Source organism: Chelonia mydas, chromosome 5, assembly GCF_015237465.2.
Source record: "Chelonia mydas isolate rCheMyd1 chromosome 5, rCheMyd1.pri.v2, whole genome shotgun sequence".
NCBI lineage: Eukaryota > Metazoa > Chordata > Testudines > Cheloniidae > Chelonia > Chelonia mydas.
This window is the reverse complement of record NC_051245.2, coordinates 303,611-323,363: the sequence shown is the minus strand read 5'-3', so window position 1 is coordinate 323,363 and position 19,753 is coordinate 303,611. Positions and strand designations below refer to the sequence as shown.

General features: G+C 58.0%; 1 protein-coding gene across 3 annotated transcripts in view; it reads right to left on the bottom strand.

Moving 5' to 3' along the window:
• Positions 1-19,753, bottom strand: part of CA9 (carbonic anhydrase 9) — a 63,562-nt gene that overhangs the window by 13,307 nt on the left and 30,502 nt on the right. For all 3 annotated transcript variants that reach the window (XM_043546467.1, XM_043546468.1, XM_043546469.1), the window contains exons 3-8: positions 15,379-15,549; positions 7,807-7,949; positions 6,400-6,492; positions 5,785-5,851; positions 5,059-5,216; positions 4,665-4,806 (exon numbers count right to left, since the gene is read on the bottom strand). In XM_043546467.1, the coding sequence (XP_043402402.1) occupies positions 4,665-4,806; positions 5,059-5,216; positions 5,785-5,851; positions 6,400-6,492; positions 7,807-7,949; positions 15,379-15,549 (774 nt within the window). The remainder of the gene's footprint in view (positions 1-4,664; positions 4,807-5,058; positions 5,217-5,784; positions 5,852-6,399; positions 6,493-7,806; positions 7,950-15,378; positions 15,550-19,753) is intronic.

Below are 19,753 nucleotides of genomic sequence, written 5' to 3'. Positions count from 1 at the left end.
CTGTCGAGCAGCCTCTTTTTCATATTGCCCCCCTTCCTCAGACGTTCTTGTTAAACCCTGGATTTGTGCTGGAAATGGCCCACCTTGATTATCATACACATTGTAAGGAGAGTGATCACTTTAGATAAGCTATTACCAGCAGGAGAGTGGGGTGGGGGGAGAGAAAACCTTTTGTAGTGATAAACACACATTTTTTCATGATTTGTGTGTATAAAAACAAACATCTTCTGTATTTTCCACAGTATGCATCCAATGAAGTGAGCTGTAGCTCACGAAAGCTTATGCTCAAATAAATTGGTTAGTCTCTAAGGTGCCATAAGTACTCCTTTTCTTTTTAAGTAGCACTCACTAGGCAAGGGACATGGGTTCCAAAACTCTATGAATTGAGAGAGGCTAGGGACAGGTATTAATATCTGGTGGTATGGGCCCCCTGGTGAGGGTCTTACATGCTAATTGCACTTCCTCCTCTCTTTACTATGGAATATCAGAGCTAATTTTGATTCCGTTAGGAGTCTAGTTACAGGCTGCTGAGCTGAATTCACTTTGGGCTAATGGTGCACCAGCACTGAGGCTCCCCTACTACAAGCTGAAATCACAAAAGAGCTGAAATCACTGAGTGTTGTGTAAAGTAGTGGGGGAGCCTGAAGCTATATGGTAGAGCCATTTGCAGCACGGTGAGCAGAGCGGCTGGCGGAGCAGTTCAGTTTGCGGGACGGCAAGCAGAGCAGAGCGGCTGGCAGAGCGGAGCCCCATGGAGAGGTGGGGCCATCAGTGTTGGACCACGTAAGGTGCCCCTTAACACCGCCCCCCCCGCCAATCTCCACCCAGGTTGGGAGGTTAAAACTCTGCAGATAAACTTTTGAACTCTGGGGCTGCCCTGACCAAGGACAGAGACTTTTGCGTCGTTGGACTTTTGGGACTTTGGGTGATTTTGGGTTGCTGGACTCAAGAACCAAAGGGAAAGGACATGCTCCAATTTGCTTGGGTGGGTTTTTTGCTCATGGGTTGTGTTATGAATCCTGTTGGTGGTGTTTCCCCAACATAATGCCATATTGTTTCTCTCTGTTATTAAAAGGCTTTTTGCTACACTCAGACTATGTGCTTGCGAGAGGGGAAGTATTGCCTCTTGGAGGCGCCCAGCGGGGGTGGTATATATTTGTCCCAGGTCACTGGGTGGGGGCTCAAGCCGGTTTTGCATTGTGTTATTGGAATGGAACCCCTAGATACTGAACCCGGCCCTTGTTGCTGCCAAGTCTGACAGGCAGAAGGGTTACACCTGATTCCCTGCCGGGGACTTGGCTTCCTTTGGGACCGTGTGCCCCTAGGCCAGGGGTGGGCAATCTTTTTGGCCTGAGGGCCACATCTGGGTATGGAAATTTTATGGTGGGCCATTAATGCTCACAAAATTGGGGGTTGGGGTTCAGGAGGGAGTGAGGGCTCCAGCTGGGGGTATGGGCTCTGAGGTGGGGCCAGAAATGAGGAGTTCAGGGTGCAGAAGGGTGCTCCAGACTGGGGCAGGGGGTTGGGGTGCGGGAGAGGGTCAGGGGTGCAGGCTCTGGGCGGCGCTTACCTCAAGCAGCTCCCAGAAGCAGCGGCATGTCCTCCTCTGGCTCCTACGTGGAGGCGCGGCCAGGCGGCTCTGCACACTGCCCTGCCTGCAGGTGCCGCCACTGCAACTTCCATTGGCCCCGTTTGCTGACTAATGGGAGCTGCAGGGGCGGTGCTTGGGGCGGAGGCAGTGTGTGGAGTCCCCTAGCTGTCCCTATGTGTAGGAGCCGGAGGGAGGACATGCCGCTGCTTCCTGGTGCTGTGGGGAGCAAGCTCCCAACCCCGCTCCCTGGCAGGAGCTTGAGGGCCAGATTAAAACATCTGAAGGGCCGGATGTGGCCCCTGGGCCATAGTTTGCCCACCCCTGCCCTAGGCACTGCCCACAGCACCTGGGTGGCAGAGACAGGGGTCTGGCTCAGATCAGGGACCTGGGCCCAGCCTGGCTGGAGGAGTCATGCTGAACCGCAGGCTGCCACGAAGAAAGCCCTGAACTCTGCAGCAAGTGGCACCTTCCTCCTGCATACACAACCCCAAGCCAAGTTCCACGCCCTGCTACAGCCTGACAGAGATGTCCAGGGCTAGGCCGGAGTCAGAGGACGCTGCTCTGGAAGGGCCTCCTCCCACTGAGCCTGGGGACCTCTCCACCCAGCAGCCAGTGGGCCAGGAACTTGCCAGAGGGAATCTGTCCCTCTGAGCTGCATCACCTGCCCCAAAGACAACAGAGACGCATTAGCTGGGCCTAGCCACTTCCCTCCCCCACCTCCAGGGACCTTTAACTTCTGGGAGCCATAGAGGTCCAAGAGTGGGTCAGTGGATCTGAGCTGTTCCAGCAGAGCCCTGGCCCGTGGGTGCATGCTGCACCAGGGTGCCAGCTCATGAGCACCATCCCAGGAGGGCCAGAACCCCGGATGCCCAGCCCGCAGAAATTAAAGAGGCACACAGGAAATGGGCCCTCAGCCATGCTACCAATGGCTTCAGCTCTCACTGCAGGTTCAGCGCCTACAGCAAAGCGAGCAGAGCAAGCCCAGCCAGGAGGGCGGCAGGGGCCCAATGGCACCTGCACTGCCCTGTGCTAACCATCACTCCCCCCCCAAGACACCATCACAAGGGGCCCTTCGAGCCCCCTCAACCAGGGCACTTACAGAGGGAGCTGGTGTGGCTGCGAGAGACAGCTGCCCCCGCCCCACTCCAGCAAGCACCTAGCAGGGACAGAGCTGCAGGGTCCTCTGCCATTCCCCAAGGCAGCAGCCAAGCTCTGACCAGGGTGTGGAAGATGAATCACTCACACTGTGCCCCGGGAACTCAAAGCCTGGCTGGGAAAGGGGCGGGCAGACCCCAGGAGCCATGGCTGGGGCAGCTCTTGCCAGCCCCGCCCTTACAATGTGCAGCGCCGGGGCCTCCTGGTACGGCCGACATGCTCAGTGCCACCACCGAGTTGCCTGGTCTCACGTGCAGCCGGAGGCAGCTCAGCCCTGCCCTGGCCTGCAGCCCATTTCCTTTCCCACATCTGCCCAAAGGCAGAGGCTCTTGCCAGACCATGGTCACTGCAGGCAAGGAGGCATTGTGGCCCATCATAGTGCCAGCCCCTTCACAGTGCTACAGTCCCCTCCTCTGCCCCACTCCCTGTGAGGCTGCAAGTCCCAGCCTCCGTTGCCTCCAGAGCCTGTTTTAACCGGTAATGTTTGGGATGGCAGAGGAAGAACAGCACGTTAGCGTGTCACCCTGTCCCCTCCTGCTGTCCTGGCACAATCACACTGTCTCCCTGGGGCACCCAGGCTGCTGTGTGGGAGGCACTCGGACAGCAGCCCCAGCTAAGGGGTTAGAGAAGGGCTCAGCTCGTCCTGGTTTGGGGCAGCAGCTCTGGCCAGAGCCCACTGATGGTTTTGTGCTGCCCCACGTGACAGAGGGGATCATATCCCCCTGTGGAGGTGGGACACCCAGACCTGCCTCTCCTCACTGCTTCAGGGAGCCGTGTTACGTCTGTGCAGATACATCAAGGTGCCTGTGGGGCAGAGTCAGGGACATGTTCTTCTCCAGCGAGTCTGGTTCCTCCTTCACGCTGGGCAGCAGCAGGATTGACATCCCCAGGGCTTGCTGAGCCCACAGCATGTGACCCCTCTTTCTAGGGCGCCTGCACTGTCTCTCCTTGAAACCCACCCTCACCTGCATGACATGTGCTGTAAGGGTGAGCTCAGTGACTGCAATTTCCAAGGCCTCTGCCGCCCTCATTGTGCCAGAGCTCCGGCACGTCCACCAGCACACGCGGCTTGGTGGTGGGTTAATCGTCTGCTCTACAGGCAGTAACTGAAACTGGGCCCAAAACACTAGGACTTTGTGACACATTATGGAGCTCCGCCAGGCAAATGTTTACCCAATGCGGTATCACAGGCTGTTAATGGTTCTGTTATCGCCTGGTACACACCAGCTGTATCCTGCACAGGGTGGCTTTGTCTGTGGGTGAGACACAGAGACATGCCGGGGCTTGGCCCACTTGCTTGGCCCAGCCTCAGTCGTTGAGTGCTTCAGAAGTGGGGCAGTGAGACTGCGGCTTTCCTAGACCACTGGTGGGTCAGGAAGCTCAACAAGCACCTAAGCTGGGGAAGGGGTGTTCCAGGGAAGGGTTCAAAGAAGCTGAACTGACCAAGCTCTTTCAGAAGTGGGGCAGAGGCATAGCCAGGCCCAGAAGTGGGAGTAACAAAATACCCCTGGAGGGTGTGTTCTGGGATTTCAAAGAGCCCGGCTCCCCTGCAGCTCCTGCCTAGCTTTGGCTAGCAGGGCTGGGGACACACAGAGAAGCACCCAAAAGCCTGGGTCCCAAAGTGAGCTGGCGAAAACTGCAAACAACTTGCTGTGACTATTTGTTCAGACACATTCCTTTTGTGCCCTGCTGGCATGTCAGCTGTGAGGCCAGGACAGAGTGGGCCCTGGAGACCAAACTGTCTCTCCCCACAGAGGCCCTTGCATTGTTGTGGGCCCAGCGCTCACTGATACTAGCTTACGTGAGCTATTCCTTCCTGGGACACCAGCATCCTGATTCTGCTCTGCTCTGCCAGGCTTGTCTGTGTCAAGGTGGCATGCAGGAGAGAACCGCCCAGCCACATCCCACGGCTCCTTACCAGGAAGCGGGACCCGCCTCGGGCTGAGGGCTGCCTGGAAACTCGCCAGGACTTTCCGTCCGTGCAGGCTCTGGGTTAGCCGGAAGTTGTTCTGCAGATCCTTGTCATCGTCTCCCTGTAGCGTGGTCTCCAGCAGCGAGATCTGGAGAGGGAGGGTTGAACGGAGTCACTAAGCTGCCCCTGGGAGCCTCATGAATGCAGCCAGGATTCAGCACTCAGTGCCCTGGTGCAAAGGGGGCTGGCTTCAGGTAGTCTCCGGTTGCCTACGAGCCACCCCTGCCATTGGTGGTGCTGGCTCGCAGCTCCTAGTGTGACAGGCATGGCAGAGCCACCTGCGGGCAGCCCCACCCACCCCCAAGAGGAGAACAGGCAGGCCCTCACCCCCCGGACGGACCTGCTCCTTGGACAGCAACACCGTCTGGTTGAAGACAGTCCAGTTCACCGTCTGGTAGCAGGGAGGGGTGGTCAGAGAGCCGCTGTAGCGGTAATAGCGGCCTAGGTTGGCGGGCAGCAACCCTTCAATATTGAACCCAGCCACTGCCGTTTCCTTGCCTAGAAGGGAAAAAATACTGCCGGTGCTCTAGAGCAGCATGTCTCCATGCTCTAGAACAGAGAGACAGCACAATCTAGAGCAGCACAGCTCCACGGACTAGAGCACAGCAACAATCAAGAACTGCACAGGCCCCTGGGGATCCGAATCAGGACAGCAAGATCCTGGTCAGCACGTCCCCAGGAGCCAACCCCCAGAGACGGTGAGCGGTCACTGCTCCGCCGCATGGGAACTGCCCCCTGGTTTCGCTGCAGAAGCACAATGCGCTGGACAGGCACAGCCAGTCTGCACAAGCCCTGGATGGACGAGCCTAAGGCACAGGGAAGTCATGTCATTGGGACAGGTGCAGGGTGGGAGCCCGGAGAATCCCGAGGGATGAGACAGGCATGCAAATGCTGAGCGGGAATCCCTGAAAGGCCTTTGCTGAGCTGGCCACTCACTGCCTGTCTGTCTCACAGGAGCTGCCTGCCTCTGTCTGTCTGGCATGCACAAGCCTCTCCACGCAGCAGGCAGCTCGCTCGCTGCCCCGGGCTGTCCCCATGGTGGGCATTAGGCACGCAAAGGCTTTACCTTCCTTTTGGATCTCATCCAGCTGCTCAAGCAGAGGCTGATAGTGCACGTTGTCCTCCGGCCCAACCTGTAACACACAGACTCAGCAGGTGTGAGAGCACAGGCACCAGGAAGGGCAAGTCTCCTGCCTATTGAGCCCCCCGCAGCTTGGTCACAGCAGGGAGCATCGCTCCGAACATGGGACTAATATCACTCTCACAGGCAGAGGAGCGACCTGTGACCTCCCTGACTGACTCGGCTGGGGTCAGGGCATCCCCCAGCACGGCCCTTCCACCCCCTGACCAGGATCAAAGCATGAACCCTACCACTGACCAGCGATTAGGGCATCCCCTAACCTCACCTGGACCAGTGTGCAGAGCACATTCTGCCTCCCACCACCAGCATGGCCTGGTGATCGGGGCATGTCCCATCTCCGCACTGGCATGGCCCAGTTGACAGGGCATTCCTCCCTCCTGGAGAGCCCCTGCCCTCCACTGCCCCTATTCCCCTCCACCCCAGAATTGCCTATGCTCTCAGTCCTCGCCTACCCTGCCACGCCCAGCCCAGTGATCAGAACATCCCTGCCTGGCACTGCCCCCACCCCACCTTCCCAGTGGCTGCCCCCATTGGCATCACCTGCAGGAAAGCTGCCAGCACTGCTAGGCCACCGGGCTGCCTCATTGCCTCTTTGATGCTCTCATAGCTGGGGTTGTAATAAACCATATGGATCTGGAATCAAAGCACAGAACCCCCTGAGGCTCCATTGTGCCATGGATGAGTGCTGGACCACCCAGACCTGCACTGGTCCCAGGGTGACCCAACCAGGTCTGGCCAGCCCCAGCACTAGGGCCTCTCCATTAGCAGCGCCTGGGGCTTGGTCACCTGGCCAGAGCCCCCCACTTGGCACCAGGCAAGCTCCCCAAACCATTTACGGTGACCTGAGCATACTGCTGCTGCTGCCAGCCCCTGCTGTCCCAAGAGCCCACCCTGCCACCAGCCTCCCCCATTTTCTGCACATGGGGCAGGGCTCAAGGTCGTCTCCCTGGTGCCCCTCTCGCTGGGACAGCAGCATGCTGACAGCCAGCTCCAACTCCTGTCCTCCCTGATGCACTGGGCCCTGGCGGCTCCGTGTGAACAGCAATGCGGGAGGGAGGGTAGGCGGAAAACAGCCCCAGGATCTCTGTGACCACACAGCTCTGGGCTGGTGCCAAGGACGAGGGCACAGCGAGCTGTCCCCACTCCCAGGCCCAGAGAATATCATGGCCCTCACATGCCAAGAAGTGGGCCAGAGCTCTGGGGAAAAGATGAATCATCCTCCAGCACAGGGCAGCCTGCACTGGGGAGCTCTGCGTTGCCCCCTCCTTAGGGCCTGGGTCCCCTGGGGTAGCTTGTGCCCCCTAGGCACATTCTCGGGCAATTTTAAAGGGGGCTGTGATGGGCCCTGGACTTAGGTGGGGGTGGGCTCCCTGTGGCCCGAGCACCTGGTTAGCGCCAGGGCAGTCTGGCTGCAGAGCAGTATGGATTGTTTATCCTGTACGCAGAGTGAGTGCTCCCCGTGTGGGTCTGTCCCTGCGCTGTGCACCGGGTGCCTGGCTCCAGGCTATTCTCTCCCCACCCCCACCCTGCTGGCACAATGTCCCTTCCATGGGGGAGTTTTGCCTCACTTCCCCTCTGCTTCCATGTTTCAGGCTGTGTCATAAACTCTGCTTTGATTTCAGTTGCTCAGCCCGAAGCGCACGATTCCTCCCTCTGGGTTGCTGGGCACTGGGCACTTGACCTGTGCCCTCAGAGGGTCTGAGTCCAGAGCGGAGATCGTGGTCGGAGCACTCCACTGAGGGCAGGGGTGGCAACCTCCCCGCCAACGGAGCTGCAGTGTGGACAAAGGGCAGCCAGTGACCTGGGGGGGCCACAACCGCCTCAGGGCACTAGCCCTCACCCTGTGCAGACAGCTGGAGTGGGTGGGACTGATGTGATCATCGCCAGGAACTGAGGCACACCCGGGGAGCAGCAGGCAAGAGGGGAAGGTCCACGACGGATCTTTACCTCCCCATCATAGCGGCGTCCGTCCACGGTGTGTTCTGAGCCCGGCCCTTCCGGGGAGCCCCAGTGCAGGTGCAGCTGCGTTGCTCTGTACTCCTGGGGGTAGCCGCTGGCAATAGTCAGAGAGCCTGGGAGCTGAAGGACAACTGCAGGAGAGAGGGAGTGAAGGGCAGGAGGAGTCAGAGGTGGGCTCTGATCCATGCGCTGGCACCAGGCGGAGATGTGTGTTATCGAAAATAGTCAATGTGGTGTAATGGAAACCAGGTCTTGTCAAACAAACTGATTTCATTCTTTGATGCAATTAGGAGTTTGGTTGACAGAGGGAACGGTAGAGATGTAACATACTGAGACTCAGTACAGTACAACAGGAAGTTAAAACCGTAGCGCTATACAGTAGAAACAGAGCACAGGTTAAATGGATTATGCCCCAGCTAACCAACAGCTCTCAAAAAACAGCTGCCAATGGGGAATCCTCACTGATCATAGAATCATAGAATCATAGAATATCAGGGTTGGAAGGGACCCCAGAAGGTCATCTAGTCCAACCCCCTGCTCGAAGCAGGACCAATTCCCAGTTAAATCATCCCAGCCAGGGCTTTGTCAAGCCTGACCTTAAAAACCTCTAAGGAAGGAGATTCTACCACCTCCCTAGGTAACGCATTCCAGTGTTTCACCACCCTCTTAGTGAAAAAGTTTTTCCTAATATCCAATCTAAACCTCCCCCATTGCAACTTGAGACCATTACTCCTCGTTCTGTCATCTGCTACCATTGAGAACAGTCTAGAGCCATCCTCTTTGGAACCCCCTTTCAGGTAGTTGAAAGCAGCTATCAAATCCCCCCTCATTCTTCTCTTCTGCAGACTAAACAATCCCAGCTCCCTCAGCCTCTCCTCATAAGTCATGTGCTCTAGACCCCTAATCATTTTTGTTGCCCTTCGCTGGACTCTCTCCAATTTATCCACATCCTTCTTGTAGTGTGGGGCCCAAAACTGGACACAGTACTCCAGATGAGGCCTCACCAGTGTCGAATAGAGGGGAACGATCACGTCCCTCGATCTGCTCGCTATGCCCCTACTTATACATCCCAAAATGCCATTGGCCTTCTTGGCAACAAGGGCACACTGCTGACTCATATCCAGCTTCTCGTCCACTGTCACCCCTAGGTCCTTTTCCGCAGAACTGCTGCCTAGCCATTCGGTCCCTAGTCTGTAGCGGTGCATTGGATTCTTCCATCCTAAGTGCAGGACCCTGCACTTATCCTTATTGAACCTCATCAGATTTCTTTTGGCCCAATCCTCCAATTTGTCTAGGTCCTTCTGTATCCTATCCCTCCCCTCCAGCGTATCTACCACTCCTCCCAGTTTAGTATCATCCGCAAATTTGCTGAGGGTGCAATCCACACCATCCTCCAGATCATTTATGAAGATATCGAACAAAACCGGCCCCAGGACCGACCCCTGGGGCACTCCACTTGACACCGGCTGCCAACTAGACATGGAGCCATTGATCACTACCCGTTGAGCCCGACAATCTAGCCAGCTTTCTACCCACCTTATAGTGCATTCATCCAGCCCATACTTCCTTAACTTGCTGACAAGAATACTGTGGGAGACCGTGTCAAAAGCTTTGCTAAAGTCAAGAAACAATACATCCACTGCTTTCCCTTCATCCACAGAACCAGTAATCTCATCATAAAAGGCGATTAGATTAGTCAGGCATGACCTTCCCTTGGTGAATCCATGCTGACTGTTCCTGATCACTTTCCTCTCATGTAAGTGCTTCAGGATTGATTCTTTGAGGACCTGCTCCATGATTTTTCCAGGACTGAGGTGAGGCTGACTGGCCTGTAGTTCCCAGGATCCTCCTTCTTCCCTTTTTTAAAGATTGGCACTACATTAGCCTTTTTCCAGTCATCTGGGACTTCCCCCATTCGCCACGAGTTTTCAAAGATAATGGCCAAGGGCTCTGCAATCACAGCCGCCAATTCCTTCAGCACTCTCGGATGCAACTCGTCCGGCCCCATGGACTTGTGCACGTCCAGCTTTTCTAAATAGTCCCTAACCACCTCTAACTCCACAGAGGGCTGGCCATCTCTTCCCCATTTTGTGATGCCCAGCGCAGCAGTCTGGGAGCTGACCTTGTTAGTGAAAACAGAGGCAAAAAAAGCATTGAGTACATTAGCTTTTTCCACATCCTCTGTCACTAGGTTGCCTCCCTCATTCAGTAAGGGGCCCACACTTTCCTTGGCTTTCTTCTAGTTGCCAACATACCTGAAGAAACCCTTCTTGTTACTCTTGACATCTCTTGCTAGCTGCAGCTCCAGGTGCGATTTGGCCCTCCTGATATCTTTCCTACATGCCCGAGCAATATTTTTATACTCTTCCCTGGTCATATGTCCAACCTTCCACTTCTTGTAAGCTTCTTTTTTATGTTTAAGATCCGCTAGGATTTCACCATTAAGCCAAGCTGGTCGCCTGCCATATTTACTATTCTTTCGACTCATTGGGATGGTTTGTCCCTGTAACCTCAACAGGGATTCCTTGAAATACAGCCAGCTCTCCTGGACTCCCTTCCCCTTCATGTTAGTCCCCCAGGGGATCCTGGCCATCTGTTCCCTGAGGGAGTCGAAGTCTGCTTTCCTGAAGTCCAGGGTCCGTATCCTGCTGCTTACCTTTCTTCCCTGCGTCAGGATCCTGAACTCAACCAACTCATGGTCACTGCCTCCCAGATTCCCATCCACTTTTGCTTCCCCCACTAATTCTACCTGGTTTGTGAGCAGCAGGTCAAGAAAAGCGCCCCCCCTAGTTGGCTCCCCTAGCACTTGCGCCAGGAAATTGTCCCCTACGCTTTCCAAAAACTTCCTGGATTGTCTATGCACCGCTGTATTGCTCTCCCAGCAGATATCAGGAAAATTAAAGTCACCCATGAGAATCAGGGCATGCGATCTAGTAGCTTCCGTGAGCTGCCGGAAGAAAGCCTCATCTACCTCATCCCCCTGGTCCGGTGGTCTATAGCAGACTCCCACCACTACATCACTCTTGTTGCACACACTTCTAAACTTAATCCAGAGACACTCAGGTTTTTCCACAGTTTCGTACCGGAGCTCTGAGCAGTCATACTGCTCCCTTACATACAGTGCTACTCCCCCACCTTTTCTGCCCTGCCTGTCCTTCCTGAACAGTTTATAACCATCCATGACAGTACTCCAGTCATGTGAGTTATCCCACCAAGTCTCTGTTATTCCAATCACGTCATAGTTCCTTGACATCACCAGGACCTCCAGTTCTCCCTGCTTGTTTCCAAGGCTTTGTGCATTTGTATATAAGCACTTGAGATAACCTGTTGATCGCCCCTCATTCCCAGTATGAGGCAGGAGCCCTCCCCTCACAGACATTCCTGCCTGTGCTTCCTCCCGGTATCCCGCTTTCCCACTTACCTCAGGGAGTGGATCAGGGGAGTCTATAGTGAGGTTCTGCAGGGATCAGTTCAAGGCCTGACACTATTCAACAGTTTCACTAATGCTCTGGCAGTAAGTCACTGCTGATGCCACAAAGATCGGCAGAGCAATAAGGATGAGAACAGGGCAGTCACACAGACCAATCTGGATCACTTGGTAAGCTGGGCCCGTTCAAACAAAATGTGCTTTAATGCAGCCAAATTCCAAGTTCTCCATGTAAGAACAAGGAGTCCAGGCTGCACTTACAGACTGGGGGCTACGTCATGGGGAGCAGCAACTCAGAAGAGGATTTAGGGGTTACAGTGCACCAGCAATGCAACAGGAGCTCCCAGGGCAACTCTGTGGCACAAGGGGCTAATGAGATCCTTGGGGGTATAAATAGGGGATTAGCAGAGGAGCAGGGAGGTGCTTTTATCCCTGTATAAGGCATTGGTGAGACCGATACTGGAACTTGCGCCCAGTTCTGGGGTCCACATTTAAAAATTAGAGAGGGTGAAGAAAAGATTTATAAAAATGAGTTGAGTGCTACAGAAAATGTCTCCTAGTGAGAGACCTCCATCTGTTTAATCAAAAAGGAGATTGAGAGGTGACTTGATTATGGTGTAGAGTTTGTCTACAACAGAGGAACACTCAGGAAACTAACGTTTAAAGTGGATTAGTTAAATCATATTAAACCCCTATGTGGACACTCTGAATCAGAATTAAAGTGAACTAAACAAAACTGAAAAAAGGCCACTCTAATTCTGAATTAGAGCATCCACACAGGAGTTTAAGACAGTTTAACTAATCCGCTTTAAATTCATACCTTTGGCTAATTCAGATTAATTTTCCTGTGTGTCCCCATGTACACAAACCCTTATTTACCTAAGTACCTTAGCCCTAAGTACCTTCCTGGGAAGAAAATAACAGGTTCCAAGGGCTCTTTACTCGAGCAGAGAAAGGCAGAACAAGAACCTATGGCTGGGAGCTGAAACCACATGAATTCAAATGAGAAATTAGGCACAAATTTGGAAGAATGTTTTTACGTGATTAACACCTGTCGCACACTGCCAGAGGCAGTGCTGGATTCCCCGACCCTTTGACATCTTCACGCCTGGCTGCCTTTCTGGAAGCTGCTTTAGCCAAACCAGTTCTGGGGCTCAGTGCAGGGGACTGTGGTGGGATTCAAGGGCGTGTGCTACAGAGCAGGTCAGACTAGGGATCTGATGGTCCCTTCTGGCCTTGGAATCCAGGAATCTGTGAAACTCTAGGACAGTCAGGGAACCTTCACTGGGAGGGGCAGAACAGTGAGCCCAGAGCTTACCCAGACCTGGCACCCCAGTGGGGCCTGCTGGGGGAGACTGGAACTGTAAAACCAGGAGCTTCACCCACAGCCAGCGCTCCTGCCCCCTGCTCCCCACAGCGTCCCCTCTGCTGGGAGAGACCAGGCTGGAGTAGCCAAGAGCTCCCCCCACAGCCAGCGCTCCTGCCCCCTGCTCCCCACAGCGTCCCCTCTGCTGGGAGAGACCAGGCTGGAGTAGCCGGGAGCTCCCCCACAGCCAGCACTCCTGCCCCGCTGCTCCCCACAGCGTCCCCTCTGCTGGGAGAGACCAGGCTGGAGTAGCCGGGAGCTCCCCCACAGCCACCGCTCCTGCCCCCTGCTCCCCACAGCGTCCCCTCTGCTGGGAGAGACCAGGCTGGAGTAGCCGGGAGCTCCCCCACAGCCAGCACTCCTGCCCCCTGCTCCCCACAGCGTCCCCTCTGCTGGGAGAGACCAGGCTGGAGTAGCCGGGAGCTCCCCCACAGCCAGCACTCCTGCCCCGCTGCTCCCCACAGCGTCCCCTCTGCTGGGAGAGACCAGGCTGGAGTAGCCGGGAGCTCCCCCACAGCCACCGCTCCTGCCCCCCTGTTCCCCACAGTGTCCCCTCTGCTGGGAGAGACCAGGCTGGAGTAGCCAAGAGCTCCCCCCACAGCCAGCGCTCCTGCCCCCCTGCTCCCCACAGCGTCCCCTCTGCTGGGAGAGACCAGGCTGGAGTAGCCGGGAGCTCCCCCCACAGCCAGCGCTCCTGCCCCGCTGCTCCCCACAGCGTCCCCTCTGCTGGGAGAGACCAGGCTGGAGTAGCCGGGAGCTCCCCCACAGCCAGCACTCCTGCCCCCTGCTCCCCACAGCGCCTCTGCTGGGAGAGACCAGGCTGGAGTAGCCGGGAGCTCCCCCCACAGCCAGCGCTCCTGCCCCCTGCTCCCCACAGCGTCCCCTCTGCTGGGAGAGACCAGGCTGGAGTAGCCGGGAGCTCCCCCACAGCCAGCACTCCTGCCCCGCTGCTCCCCACAGCGTCCCCTCTGCTGGGAGAGACCAGGCTGGAGTAGCCGGGAGCTCCCCCACAGCCAGCACTCCTGCCCCGCTGCTCCCCACAGCGTCCCCTCTGCTGGGAGAGACCAGGCTGGAGTAGCCGGGAGCTCCCCCACAGCCACCGCTCCTGCCCCCCTGTTCCCCACAGTGTCCCCTCTGCTGGGAGAGACCAGGCTGGAGTAGCCAAGAGCTCCCCCCACAGCCACCGCTCCTGCCCCCCTGCTCCCCACAGCGTCCCCTCTGCTGGGAGAGACCAGGCTGGAGTAGCCGGGAGCTCCCCCCACAGCCAGCGCTCCTGCCCCCTGCTCCCCACAGCGTCCCCTCTGCTGGGAGAGACCAGGCTGGAGTAGCCGGGAGCTCCCCCACAGCCAGCACTCCTGCCCCCCTGCTTCCCCACAGCGTCCCCTCTGCTGGGAGAGACCAGGCTGGAGTAGCCGGGAGCTCCCCCCACAGCCAGCGCTCCTGCCCCCTGCTCCCCACAGCGCCTCTGCTGGGAGAGACCAGGCTGGAGTAGCCGGGAGCTCCCCCCACAGCCAGTGCTCCTGCCCCCTGCTCCCCACAGCGCCTCTGCTGGGTGAGGCTGGGACTGAAGTAGCTGAAAGCTCCCCTAGGGTTGTCAACTTCCTAATTGCACAAAACTGAACACCCTAGCCCCACCCCTGCCCCAAGGCCCTGCCCCCTGTCCCGCCACTTCCCCGAGGCCCTGCCCCCACACTCACTACATTCCCCTTCCCTCAGTGGCTCGCTCTCCCACATCCTCACTCACTTTCACTGGGCTGGGGCAGGGGGTTGGGGTGTGGGAGGGGGTGACGGGCTCTGGCTGGGGTTGCGGGTCTGGGGTGGGGTCGGGGATGAGTGGTTTGGGGTGCAGGAGGGGGATCAGGGCTGGGGCAGGGGGTTGGGGTGTGGGAGGGGGTGAGGGGCTCTCGCTTGGGGTGCAGGCTCTGGGATGGGGCCAGGGATGAGTGGTTTGGGGTGCAGGAGGGGGCTCTGGTTTGGGAGGGCTCAGGGCTGGGGCAGGGGGTTGGGGCTCAGGGCTGGGACTCAGGGCTTACCTCCGGCGGCTCCTGGTCAGTGGCGCGGTGTGGGTCAGCAGGCTCCCTGCTGCGCCCCAGAAGTGGCCAGCAGGTCCGGCTCCTAGGCAGGAGGCTCCACTCACTGCTCTCGCCCGCAGGCACCACTCCCCCAGCTCCCATTGGCCGTGGTTTCCTGCCAATGGGAGTGCGGAGCCGGTTCTCGGGGCAGGGGCAGCGCATGGAGCCCTATGGCCCCCCTGCCTAGGAGCTGGACCTGCTGGCTGCTTCTGGGGCCCAGCGTGGTGCCAGGAGAGGTAGGGTCGAGCCTGCTTTAGCCCAGCAGCACCGCTAACTGGACTTTCAATGGCCCACTCGGTGGTGCTGACCAGAGCCACCAAGGTCCCTTTTCGACCGGGCGTTCCCGTCAACAATCGGACACCTGGCAGCCCTAAGCTCCCCCAGCAGCCAGCACTCCTGCCCCACTCCCTGCAGCTCCTCCTGCTGGGAAAGGCTGGGGCAGCCGGGAGCTCCCCCCACAGCCAGTGCCCTGCGCCACTCCTTAGGGTGCCCCCTGTTGGGAGAGGCTGGGGCTGGAGTAGCTGTGAGTCCCACAGTGAGTGCTCCTGCCCCACTCCACACAGCGCCCCCTGCTGGAAGAGGCTGGGACTAATCTATGGGAAATGTCTCAAAATATCCCGTCTCGTCTGAGCACCCTGTGAAGCAAGTTCCCTGCCCTGTGAGCCCAGCATACACGACTCAGCCCCGCCACTGACCTGTGTGTCCGTTGTTCGTTAGGCTGAGCTGCTCACTGGGGTCCAGGTTGCAACCTGCCAGCACAACAGGCTGCAGCTCAGGGCTGAAGATTGTGGAATTGGTGTCAATATTGATGGGAGACTGCATCTGCCCACCGCAGTAGGGGGACTCCAACTGCCACTGGGCCTTATCTGTGCGGGGAAAAGAGAGACGAGTGGGTGAGCCTGCGGGGTGAGGGAGCCTGCCGGGGAGGAGGAATGTGCAGGGGGCTCCAGGCCCACCCGCAGAGGCTGCAGCACTCACAGGATGGTGATGTCAGAGGTCTGAGCAGACCAGGGGGCCTGTGGGGAGCGCAGCTGCAAACAGTGCTCCCTCCTGACAAGCATGTGCCACAGGGATTGTGCTGGCCTGGGTGCAGCGCAGTGTGTTTAGTCACACTCAGTCCGTTTCACTGATGGCCACTTACCCCTGAATTTTACCCCGGAGCGGTGGGGGGGACAGGGAACGGACAGTGCAAGCACCCTCTTGCCCCGCCTCGTGGTACCTGCCCTGAGCACAATGCACTGGGGGGCTCCTGCCCTGTGCTCTAGCTCCCTCCAGGTTTGCTCAGAAGCCTTTTCAGGCGCAGCACTGCGATGCTGCTTCCTGCCCAGACAGCAGCCGATGGCCAGGGCCTGCTCTGCCAGCAGACAGTGCTGGGCTCTGAAGCTGCTGGAATCTTGGGGCAGCTGTCACAGGACTGGGCTCTGTGCCCTGTGCACTGCCAGGAGCATCTATTTTAAGGAGCAGCTGGACAAGCTGTGAGAAGAGGAGTTACAGCCTGATCCTGGCAGGGAGAGACACGCTCCTGGCGCAGCTGTGCTGCTCCCTCTCTGCCACTAAGGGAACGCTTTGCTGCCCTGCCCTTCATGGCCCTTTCAGAGGCAGCCTGGCTGGCCAGCTCGGAGACATGAGGCAAAACTGCTAACGCAAGTCACATGGCGGGGGGGAGAGACATGCAGCAGAGCTACGGCCATGAATGGAAACATGCTGGCGGCCCTGTGGGCAACAGGACTTCACTGCACAGTGAGCAGCACCAGAAACTCACAGGCGGCACCACAGAGAGCAAGTCCCGTCTCTCCCATTTCCACGCAGCTGGGCAACACAGGGACCTGTGTCCATGTACACATGAAGCCCTTGTGTGTGCATGAGACCGAGACAGACAGAGCCAAGTCTCTGTGTGCATCTACAGGGGCTGTGCCCGAAGACACACATGCGCGTTTGCGTCTACAGGGGCTGTGACCGAAAACACACGTGCGCGTGTGCGTCTACGGGGGCTGTGCCCGAAGACACACGTGCGCATGTGGATCTACGGGAGCTGTGCCCGAAGACACACGTGCGCTTGTGCGTCTACGGAGGCTGTGCCCGAAGACACACGTGTGCGTGTGTATCTACGGGGGCTGTGCCCGAAGACACACGTGCGCGTGTGCGTCTACGGAGGCTGTGCCCGAAGACACACGTGCACGTGTGCGTCTGCAGGGGCTGTGACCGAAAACACACGTGCGCGTGTGCATCTACAGGGGCTGTGACCGAAAACACACGTGCGCATGTGCGTCTACGGGGGCTGTGCCCGAAGACACACATGCGCGTGTGCGTCTACGGAGGCTGTGCCCGAAGACACACGTGTGCGTGTGCGTCTACGGGGGCTGTGCCCGAAGACACACGTGCACGTGTGCATCTACGGGGGCTGTGCCCGAAGACACACGTGCGCGTGTGCGTCTACGGGGGCTGTGACCAAAAACACACGTGCGCGTGTGCGTCTACGGAGGCTGTGCCCGAAGACACACGTGCACGTGTGCGTCTACGGGGGCTGTGCCCGAAGACACACGTGCGCGTGTGCGTCTACGGGGGCTGTGCCCGAAGACACACGTGCGTGTGTGCGTCTACGGGGGCTGTGCCCGAAGACACACGTGTGCATGTGGATCTACGGGAGCTGTGCCCGAAGACACACGTGCGCTTGTGCGTCTACGGAGGCTGTGCCCGAAGACACACGTGCGCGTGTGCGTCTACGGGGGCTGTGCCCGAAGACACATGTGCGCGTGTGCGTCTACGGGGGCTGTGCCCGAAGACACACATGCGCGTGTGCGTCTACGGGGGCTGTGACCGAAGACACACGTGCGCGTGTGGATCTACGGGGGCTGTGCCCGAAGACACACGTGCGCGTGTGCGTCTACAGCGGCTGTGACCGAAAACACACGTGCGCGTGTGCATCTACAGGGGCTGTGACCGAAAACACACGTGCGCGTGTGCGTCTACGGGGGCTGTGCCCGAAGATGCGCGTGTGCGTCTACGGGGGCTGTGCCCGAAGACACACATGCGCGTGTGCGTCTACGGAGGCTGTGCCCGAAGACACACGTGCGCGTGTGCGTCTACGGGGGCTGTGCCCGAAGACACACGTGCGCGTGTGCGTCTACGGGGGCTGTGCCCGAAGACACACGTGCGCGTGTGCGTCTACGGAGGCTGTGCCCGAAGACACACGTGCGCGTATGCGTCTACGGGGGTTGTGCCCGAAGACACACGTGCGTGTGTGCGTCTACGGGGGCTGTGCCCGAAGACACACGTGCGCATGTGGATCTACGGGAGCTGTGCCCGAAAACACACGTGCACTTGTGCGTCTACGGAGGCTGTGCCCGAAGACACACGTGCGTGTGTGCGTCTACGGGGGCTGTGCCCGAAGACACACGTGCGCGTGTGCATCTACGGGGGCTGTGCCCGAAGACACACGTGCGCGTGTGCGTCTACAGGGGCTGTGACTGAAGACACACGTGCGCGTGTGCGTCACCACTTCTGGGGGACCCTTGGCCCACATAGCTCCTCCCCAGGCACGTGTCTGCTTTAAGTCCTGTTAGGCTGCGCTGTTCCTTATTCCTGTATTTTGAGTGCCTATAAAGGTTTCTGGGTTTCCCTGCCTGGGCTCAGTGAATGGGCTATTTTCCTTATTGGTAGACCCCTGCAGAGGGACTGGGATCCCACAGGTCCCACAGGACCCGCTGCCATGCTAGAGGGAGCAGGATATTTAAAAGTCCTGAGCAGGGCTTTAGCTGGAAACAGCGGTACTGGTGGGTCACAGCTGGCTCCTAGTTACCCCAGGAGAGGTTTAAGCTGGAACTCATAAGGAGGAACAGGTTAGGCTGAGCACCTGGGGGACACTTCGGGTGAGCACTGAGGGAGGAGTAGAGATGGGTGGCACCCACAGAGCACAATTCATGGTGCGTATTGCTAGGCAGAGTGGCTTAGAGTGAGTGACCGGGGAACTGGTCAGGGCACACACCTGGGAAGGTTTATGATGAACACCAATGGCTTGGTTTAGGGTGAACACCCAAGGAGGAGCAATTAAGGGAAAACACCCAGGGAATAATTCAGCGTGAGCATGTGGGGAGCAGCACTTTAGGGTGAACGCTGGACGAATGTTTTTTGAGTGAATCCCAGAGATGGAGCAATTTAGAGTGAACACTCACAGAACGGTTTAGGGCAAGGACCAAGGGAGGAGCAGTGTAGGGCAAACCGTCAATGAACAGGTATGGCGAGCATCCAGAGAGGAACAATGTCGGGTGAAACCATTGTGGAATCATTTAGGGGCGCACCTGAGAAGAGAGCTTTACAATGGACACGCAGGGAAGAGCATTAAGGGCCGAGCAGTTTGGGGTGGACACTTAGGGAGATGGTCAGCAGGAGCACCCAGGGAACAGGGTAGGATGAGCATGTAGGGAAGAGCCTGGGGTCTGTGTTAGGAGAATTTGAGAGTGAGTATCCAGGGAGGAAATATTTAGGGGGGCATGAGAGGGGACCGGTTCAGGCAGAGCACTCAGAGAGGTGCAGTTCGCGTGAGCACAGTGAAGAGTGGTAGGACGGACTCATGAGACAGCGTTTACATGTTTCTCCCCTACATGGAGTGAGCAGACCAGGGGACTGGTTTAGGATCAATACCCAGGGTATTCACAAGCCTAGGGTGTGGCAGCACATCGCAGCCTGTCGCTGTTTGCAAATAGCTCAGTACAACCCTGGTGGTGTGAAGCAGGAGTAAAGCCATGCACCCGGGTGTTGGCCAACACGGCTCGGCACTGCGCCGAACGCCCCCCCTTAGCGCTAACGGGGTGTTGGCCAACACGGCTCAGCACCACACCAAACGCCCCCCCTTAGCGCTAATGGGGCGTTGGCCAACACGGCTCGGCACCGCGCCGAACGCCCCCCCTTAGTGCTAACGGGGTGTTGGCCAACACGGCTCGGCACCGCGCCGAACGCCCCCCCTTAGTGCTAACGGGGTGTTGGCCAACACGGCTCGGCACCGCACCGAACGCCCCCCCTTAGCGCTCACGGGGCGTTGGTCAACACGGCTCAGCGCCGCACCGAACACGC